The sequence below is a fragment of the Musa acuminata genome, chromosome BXJ1-3 (assembly GCF_036884655.1).
Source record: "Musa acuminata AAA Group cultivar baxijiao chromosome BXJ1-3, Cavendish_Baxijiao_AAA, whole genome shotgun sequence".
Classification (NCBI taxonomy): Eukaryota; Viridiplantae; Streptophyta; class Magnoliopsida; order Zingiberales; family Musaceae; genus Musa; species Musa acuminata.
This window is the reverse complement of record NC_088329.1, coordinates 753,737-763,174: the sequence shown is the minus strand read 5'-3', so window position 1 is coordinate 763,174 and position 9,438 is coordinate 753,737. Positions and strand designations below refer to the sequence as shown.

The 9,438-nt window shown below is 39.8% G+C and overlaps 2 protein-coding genes across 2 annotated transcripts; both read right to left on the bottom strand.

Annotated features, from left to right (window-relative positions):
• Positions 1–375: 375 nt before the first annotated feature.
• On the bottom strand, positions 376–1,113 carry LOC135635833 (pollen-specific leucine-rich repeat extensin-like protein 4). The gene is made up of 2 exons (XM_065147199.1): positions 1,006–1,113; positions 376–954 (listed from the first exon to the last, which is right to left on the bottom strand). Exons 1-2 carry the CDS (start codon positions 1,111–1,113, stop codon positions 376–378), a joined length of 687 nt encoding a protein of 228 aa, XP_065003271.1.
• Positions 1,114–4,387: 3,274 nt separating this feature from the next.
• Positions 4,388–9,425, bottom strand: LOC135614790 (probable LRR receptor-like serine/threonine-protein kinase At2g24230). The gene has a single exon (XM_065112531.1). The coding sequence runs from the start codon at positions 9,077–9,079 to the stop codon at positions 6,515–6,517; it is 2,565 nt and encodes an 854-aa protein (XP_064968603.1). The 5' UTR covers positions 9,080–9,425; the 3' UTR covers positions 4,388–6,514.
• Positions 9,426–9,438: the final 13 nt, after the last annotated feature.

Genomic DNA, 9,438 nt, shown 5'->3' with positions numbered 1-9,438 from the left:
GTAATATCGTAACTAACTGAATGTCGAGGGGTAGCGATCAAGCAATTACGGCGATTGTACTACGAGATTACTGAGGATAATTAGATATTAAAGATACTAATATTTAGCATCCGATCCCTATATTTCAAAAAATATATATATACTTACTAACATATTTAATTTTATTTCTCCTCACATTATTAACTCTAGGGACAACTGTAGGGACAGAAAATATCGGATGCGCTGTCAGAAAAAAAAAAAAAAAAGAGACAATAATTAAGAGATAAAAAAATAATTTTATAATCACTATTCTCCGTCCAAAGATATTAATTTTATAAATATTAATTTGATAGTGAAAGCTTTTCTATCCTTCTCCGGCTTTGTCCTCTGGCTTCGCTATCCTTTTGAACAACCTATTGGGAGAAGAAAATTTTGATTAAATCTCGAAAACTTGTTCGTCAGAATGAGCTCATTGAGGGTGGCAGCCATCTTACCGATGCTGCTTGAAAGACAACCATGGATCTTGTTGTTAGCGATGATGACGACAAAAGTTTTGGAATTGCCGAAGTTGTCAGACACCTGAGAGCTAAAATGGTCATCATTCAAGAATATGACGTCGAGCTCCTTATCGAAGAGTATCAACGACTGCACTCCCTCGAAGTCATTGAACCAAAGGTTGAGGTACTTAATCGATAGAAGGTGAAGGGCAATGTTTGGGAATGGGCCGACGAAGCGATTGTTATTAGCGTCGAGCTCGTGGAGGAGTTTGAGACGAGATATTTTGGGGGAAGATATCGTAGAAGCGATTAGAGTTGATGAGGAGGAGGTGATGTCAATCAAGAGGTTGAGCTCTACGAGGAGGTACCCGACAATATCGACATCATTAAGGTCGATACTAGTGATGACTTTGACCAAGGGGTCGTTAGGCATCACAGTGCATAAGACACCATGATAGCCGTACACATTGGGACTGACCTAGTTGCTAGTGAAGTTGTAGGGGTTGTAGTACATTACCTTCTTTCGTACCCTCAGAGTGACATAGGCACGATGGAGGTGGGGATTGGTGATGGCGACACCGATCTCGACATCAAACATGAAGTCATTAGGGAGGCTTCCCTTCTCCAAGAGGGCCATGAGTTGACGGTGCACGATAAAAGCATTCTTGACATTGGAGAGGGCTGAGGAAAGACACGAGAGAGAAGATAAACAAAGTAGGATAGCAAAGCTTTCACAAAAGTTACGCTTATGTGAAATTAATTTCTTTGGATGGTGAGAATAGCGAATATGGAATTACCTTATTATCTATTTTTTAACGTTATTTTCTACGGGAAGAAATGAGATTAAATGTTTCACTTTATAAGTATAATGATTCCAATATAAATTTTTAAAATATAGAGATTGAGATACTAAACATAACTAACTACATCGAGTAATCTATAATTAGCCTAGATTATTACTCGAGCTTATTAAAGTCATTTCTTACCGTTCACAAATCTAATACTATTTATCATCCTTTAAAAAATTATTAAAATAATATTGTATTATTCATAACTCCACTAATTTTATTTTTAATTTTTTTCCTTTCAGATAATCCCCACACCCTATTATCATCGGTTCTCCTTGCCACTCACACACCGTGCTTAGTTTGTAGAAGTTCAAAATATGATATATTCTAAGTTAATGTAATTGAACTAGATACTATTATAAAATGTACATAATTCTAAAAATATTAAATTACTATAATAAATATAAAAAATATTTCTTATCTTCTTCTCTTCCATCTTTAATTCGTCCCATTTTATCATCAGTTTTTTTATTATTTATGTCAACTTTGATTATTAAGTGGAGGAAGATGATGATATGTCAACCTTGGTGATTAAAACGATGAAGATGATGAGAAGAAGAAGAAGAGGGAAAAAAAGAAGAAAAGGGATGATAGGTAAGGAGTACAAAGATTTTATAGAATTGAGTTATAAATTGAAAACATATACGTATATTTACAAAGAGATAACTTATGAATATTCAAAGTTATAATAGTAAAAGGATGTAAATAGCAAGATTTTTACTATTTACAACCCTATTAATTTTTTAAAATATTTTTAAACTATCTCTTTGCAAATAGACATAAATACATCTTTTTCTTCCTCCTCTTCTTTCTTCTCCACCTCTTATTCCTCATAGTTGGAGGATAACATCGAGGGACTTTGAGAGGAATTAGATAATATCGAGTAATATCGACGAGAATGAAATAAAAAGGGCTTAGAGAAGAAAAAAAAGAGAAAATAAAATTGGTAATACAAGGGTTATGAATAATAAAATAATAATTTATTATTTTTTTAAATGAGTTGTCAATAGTAAAAAGGGACTATAAATAGTAAACTTCTTTGCAATCCTATATTAAGAACTTTGAATAAGTATATATGCCATCAATTTATAATTTAATTCTAATATTATTTTTCATTCCTTACCTATAACATTTTACCTTTCTCTTTTCCCTTTTTCTTCTCCTCGTCCTTCTTCTCTACCCATAAGGTGCATAAGCAGTGGGGAGAGCTAATAGTTATAGGGTGCGCAAGTGGAGCCTATAGGAAAGGAAAAAAAGAAAAATAGAAATGTAAAAGTCAACGTAAAGGAGCTATGAATAATAAAATATTATTTTATTAATCTTTTAAGGGGTTTTAAATAGAAAGGGGATTGTGAATAGAAAGAAGGGAGCTCTAAATAGTAAACTGCTTATACGAGGCATATCTCTCTATAACATTTTTTTTCTTTCTTTTCTTCGTATCTTCAGGCAACGAGAGATGAGTTAATAACGTCTAGCAAAAAGTGATCTTTGTCGAGTGACGAGCAATATCTTCTTTTTCATGAAGTGATGAGCGACATAGTTAGAGTTCTGACATTGACATTCATAGGGATGATTCATCTAAGGATCAAATAAGAAATTATGGTAATAATGATATGATTGATAATTGAGAGGTTAGAAAGAAGATTTCTAAACTACCCCTCCTCTCCTTTCTCCTTTCTCCTTTTTATTTATTTTTGTATCCTCCTCCTGAAAAGACATGTCGAGGGGATGATAAATAGTATTAGTATTGTTAGAAAGCATGGAGTTGACAAGACACATGCGATGAGCGTCAATGGCATCAGCACTCAGCACTGCTATAGATATCACTTGGAAGCTTGTAGTATGAACATCGCTATAACAAAATATACTTTTACCTATGGGTTTTAGTTATATAACCCTATGATTTTTTTTTACCATAGCAATATCTATACCTACGGTTAATAACCGTTGCAATAATGTCATTGGAATAGGGATAATTACATATTTCCCTCATATTCCCTCGTAGTTAACGATGATTAGTATCTCGATCCTTATACTTTAAAAAATAATATTTTATTTCTTCTCCTTTCGTCCCTTCTCCTTCTTCTCTCCATTTCCTTTCTTCTTCCACTGGACAACAATGGTGGTGACGAACTAGTGAGTTAATGGACCGTCCTTCCAACTTAATTTTCTTACCCACTGGTTCATGTAGGTGCCACCAGCCATATATCTAAAGATTACATTGGGATAACTTATAACTACGGTTAGTCCAACCACAGGAAAAAAGGTTGATCTAATAATAAAATCGCAGTAATCGCAGCAATAGATTTCTTTACCTGCGGTTAAAAATCGCTTTATCCTACTAATACACTACTTTATCTTGTGATCTAATATTGCATACAATATTATTATATGTTGTTGACCTACATTCAAGAACATGCACAATGTTTTAGCTTTGCAGTCAGCAACCATAGTAATGGATTGAACCGAGTAGAGATAAAGATCAATGTTCATTCATCAGATATATCAATTAAGCATGTCCAACTTCAAAAGTTTATTGTGGTATAATATGGTCAAAAGTGACCCAAAAACAATTCTTCATTTGCTCCTCTCAATGGGTAGGTAGGTAGGGAAGCTGAATAGAGCAAATTACCATAAGTTAGATAACTTTAAAGGCTTAGTACTATAGGATGCTAGGAATGTTACTAAGAAAATACATTACTAATCACGCAAAATTTACATTTGTATAGATAATAAGAAACATCAATATTAAGAAAAAACATGTAACATGGTTTAAAGGATAAAAGAACAAGTGTATTGTCTATCTGATCCTAATTAATACCTGAGAAATAATGTCTTGGAATATGTTATGCTTTTAAAATCTTCATTTCTTCCTACAAAATTAAACAACAAATTAGTAATTAAGAGTTCATGCGTGTACATGAAACTCTTAATTACTGAATGTAAAATATTTATGAAGATTGTATTATCTAAGAAGGGGAATGACAAGTATAGGAAATATAATCAAGTAGATAAAAGCAACAACTATATATTATAAAACTCAGCACAGTAGAATTTATGATACCTCACCATGTCACTTGGCACTGTGTTTCACGTCTTTGTATACTTCGCAGGTGCACAACCCAACACCAGTAGAATTTATGATGATCGCCTGATACCAACCTCTTCACTTTTGCTATTACTGCACCTCCCCCACTAAATGCCTGACTGAACACGCTCGAGGATGCTGCTGCTGCTGCCTCTGACTGCTGATATGTTTGGGCCATCAAACCTTCCTAAGAAGAGAGAGAGAGAGAGAGAGAGAGAGAGGGAAAAGGATACAAAATCGAATGAGAAATTCGAAGTTATGACAAGGACAAGATGAAGAGTGCATCAGCTGTTCCCACTTCTTAAAGGTAACCTCCTTGAAATGCTCATGGAAGTCAAAGACATCAAACATGCACACCAACCAAGCCATTAAGTAAACAACGGTGTGTTTGGTTTGCCATCATGAGTGCTCATACCTAATGTTTTTTAATGCAGGCGACAGGGATTTTATTATACTGCACATCACACTACAAGGCATTTCTGCATTAACTCTGATGTGTGGCTACACAAGGTTTAATGAGTAAGAAGGAGTATGATTTGCGAGTCTGATATAAAAGAATAAATAAGCTGAACACAGCTCTCATCTAATGATTTGAAACTACTACTTGACACATGCTTCTTGCATGAGAGTCCAAGAATAACTGTTCATAGTGGACCAATGTAAGATAAGATCATTCATTGGGGGGGAAGAATTTTAGTGCCTTCCTGTGGCCAAAATTAATATTGCTGCACTTCAAACATAATAATAAAAAGAAAATCTTAAGTTTGCTTCATCAAAGCTTTCATGAGATTATTGATTGTGTTAACAGGACACTGAAACTAACACACTTAAATATAAGAGATTTTATCTTTGAACTTTAAATATTACTTACTTAAATCTTTGTCGGTTAATCTAGTTAGCACCTTTGAAAGTATATCCGATGAAACTTTGAACTTTTGACCTTTGATAAGTGAGTATGGTTTGATTGATCAAGAGTATTCAATTGTTTATCTCAGTTACCATGACACTGAAACTAACAACCTTGAATAACATAGGCTTTAAGTTCAGATTTGATTTCCTTGATTAATTATCATATATGCTGGATACTTAATCCTCTATCTTAGAAGCCAATAATTATGAGAGATGGTAAGACATGAGAAGATGATTCAAAATAATTTGCTCTTCTGTATGCTTGTTGGAATATGGCATACATATTATTGGGCCAGTAGGTTGATTGATTCTTTCAACTTGGGAATATTACTTATCCTGGACTCCTAGTTGTCAAACTTTGGTTAGCATTTGAAATCATTCACCAGCACAAAGAGAAAAAAAAGAACATGCAAATTCACAACCTTAAATAAAACAGGCTTTATCTTTTTATGTTTAACCACTACTGCTCCGATTTGGTTGACCTAATACTATTTCAATTGAGTACTTATTCTATCTTAGGAATTCATACATATGAGGCAAAAAGGCATTAAGATAAGAGAAGGTGATTCAAAATAATCTGCTCAGTTGTTTGCTTTTTGGAATATGTGGCATATTAAGAGGCCAGTAGGTTGATTGATTTTTTCGACTTGGAAATATTACTTATCCTAGTTGTCAAACTTTTGGTTTTGCTTAGCATTTTAAATCATTAATCGATACAAAGATGGCAGATTAATTATGTCAAACATGTTCCGATTCAATTTTCGCTAATACTACATGACAAGGATTAACATCTGGTGAGCTGATAAAGGATTTTCCTCAAACAAAAACAGTTGCAATCTACCAAAATCAAACACAAAAGCCAGAAGCTGACACTCGCAAGTCGAAGAAGAAGGTTTGATGGACAAAAAGACATAATACTAGTTTGATGGCAAGTAATTTGTCATAGAAGAAAAGAATGCAAGGACAAACCAAGGAAGTTATAACAAGTTCTGTGAGAATGTAACCTGAGGGTTCCATCTTTCTATTTTATGGTGGCATACTGAGACCACAATGATAGCCCAATAAAAAAGAAGACGAAAGAAAAACTGAGCTTCAGTTTCAGAGGTAGTAGATCATACAGTTGATTTGGAGAGAGCTGCAGAGTAGTAGGGAAATGCAAACACCTGAATGGAAGCTCTGCAATTCAATTCAATTCAATGCCAAACAGAAACAGGCTCAATGTCCTTGAGAAGACCCACAATCTGCTGCATGGATGGCCTCTTCGACGGCAAGTCAGCTGTACACAGATAAGCAATCCTCAGCCCTTCCTCCATTTGTTTCTCTGCTCCTGTTTCCCGCATCTTTGGATCGATTAATCTTGCGAGCTCCTTTCTCCTCACCAATGCCCTTGCCCAACTGACCAAAGTAGTCTCCTTGTCTTCGGCATATTCATCTCCGATCGGTTTCTTCCCCGTGAGGAGTTCAAACAGAACTACCCCGAACCCGTAGACATCCGATTTTGTTGTTGCCAATGTGTTTTCAGACTCCGAGAACTCTGGAGGAGCATAGCCTGGTGAAAAACGAGCCATGCCGCCTTCCATGCTTGTCCCAACCAGGTTCGATAGTCCGAAATCAGCTAACCTGGGCTCCATTGCCGAATCAAGATAAATGCTACTTGCTTTCACATCTCTGTGAACCATCTGGGGGAAGCATCCGTGATGGAGAAATGCCAGCGCCCTTGCAGCACCTAATGCAATCTTCTGCCGGAATCTCCAAGTAGTCATTCCTTCGGTCGTGATGCTTTGCGTGCCAGGATTCTCTTGCTCCCATGTATCACTGGTCCAGTCTTCGGTTGATTGCACACCCAGTGGTAGATCATGGAGCAGATTCTGTAGGTTCCCGTTCTCCATGTAATCATAGATGGCGATCCTTTGATCCCCGGCCAAGCAGTAGCCGGTTAATGGCACTAAATTGGGGTGCTTGATCTGGCCAAGCCGCTCGAGCTCCTTTGCAGCTTCCTGGTCCGTCACTGTTAATCCGTGGACCAAAACCTTCACGGCCACATGAATGCCTCCCGGTAGAAATCCTCGGTACACCGGTCCAAGCCTTCCTTCTGCGAGTAAGGTTCCTCTGTCGAAATTGGAGGTCGCATTCAAGAGATCAGCGAAGGTGAAGCTCAGCAATGGCTTCTCGAAGATGACGACAGGAACTGAGGTAGGAAGCTTGACATCTGCAACCCAAGTTGAGAAATCTGCCTGGAAGTAGAAGGGGCCTGAGGCATTTAGCTCCTCCTCGAACGATGGCTGCTTCACCGCCCAGGGTCTGCTCCTCTTTCGGCAAGCAAGGGCGAGGCAGATCAGCCCTGCTAACAGGAAGAACACCGAAAAAGCTATGGCCAAGCCTAGCTTGAAATTCTCGTGTCTGCTTCCCTTGGATCCAATACCATCTGGATTTACCGCAATGGGGCAGTCACTCTGCGAGCCGATAAACGATGAACGGAGAGTTTCCGGTGAGAATTTCTCGCCGCAATAGGTGAGATTGTTGTAGGAAAGATTGAACCTTTCCATACCGGACAACTTCTGTTGTAAGGACTGTGGGATTTCACCTGTGAGATTGTTCACCGAGAGGTCTATCACTTGCAGGTTTCGGGTGATCAGCTCGGGAATGTTGCCGGTGATATGATTCTGAGAAAGATCTAACACCTTGAGGTCAAGCAATTGAGAGATGTCAGGTGGAATTCGGCCGGCGAGATCGGTTCCCGACAAGTTCAGGTATTCTAGAGCAGAAGGCAGTTGGATGTGAAGCAATTCTTGGGAGGAGAACTCGTTGAACGCAAGATTGAGATGCTTCAGTGACCTCAGATCTCCCAGACCGGGGAAGAACTCTCCGCCGAGTTGGTTCATGGACATGTCGAGATACACCAGAGAAGTCCAGTTGGAGGTGGTGCTGCGGTTTACCTGAGAGATGAGGCCGTGGAACTGGTTCTTGCTCAGGTCCACGACCTGCAATGGCTCCCGGAATCCACCAAGAACCAAGTCTCGGAAACGATTGCGGGAGAGATTGAGGTAGGAGATGGAGTCCAACCCCGACAAGTCTGGCATCTTCCCGCTGATCTCATTCTGTGCGAGATCCAAAGCGCTCAGGTTCTTGAAGGCAGCACCGAACCCATCAGGAACGCTCCCATTCAACCTGTTGTGGGAAAGATCGAGCGAGACAAGGGAGACGCATCCGAGAACCGTGTCCGGGATGCTCATCTCCAGCGAGTTCCTGCTGAGGTCGAGGACCCGCAGGCTCGACAGCGAGCCCACCTCCCTGGGGATCTCGCCGGAGAAGCTGTTGCGCGAAAGGTCGAGGCTTTCCATCAGCTTGAAGTTGCCGATGATGCCGGGGATCGCTCCGGCGATGTTGTTCGAGGAGAGGTTGAGGTGCCCGAGTGAACCACTCAATTCCGCGAAATCTGAAGGGAGCGCGGTGATGTCGTTGCCGCTGAGATCCAAGGCTCGGAGCACGCCGAGCTTCCCGATGGTGGTTTCGGGGATCGGACCGGAGAAGCCGAAGCCGGGAGCCACCAAGCTGATGACTCTCTCGGTTGGGCCGTCGCAGTACACTCCTCTCCACGAACAAACCTCGGAGGAGTTGTCACTGGTGGAGGAAGGAACCACCCCCATCCTCCGGAAGAAGTCGGAGACGAAGGCGGCGTCCGTGTTCGGCTGCTGCGAGGCCGAGCACCTCAGCAGCAGGGAAACCGAGAGGTACAAGGAGAAGAAGCCGATCCCCATCTGGTGGGAAGGATTAGGAATCCAAGAGAGGGAAGCAAACAAGAGATTGCTGTGTTTGGGTCATGGAAAGATGTGATCTTTCACCTCCTTCCTTCCTCGTCGCCTGCATCCGCCATCTCCGCAACGCTTATAATGGTCAGGAGGCACACCTCAGGGAGATGACTAGGCTGGATGGGCACCTTTAGGCGTCCAAAAGTTCCATTTTTGAATCACCTTTGGGGCGTCCTTTGCGCTTGCAAAGAAAGAAGAAGAAGAAGAAGCAGAAGTAGAAGAGTTATTTTATTCTTTTGGGCAGAGTGATGGCTCGAGGTTGTATTGTTACGGAGGCTAAACACAGACAAGGAGGACAACACGCAAGT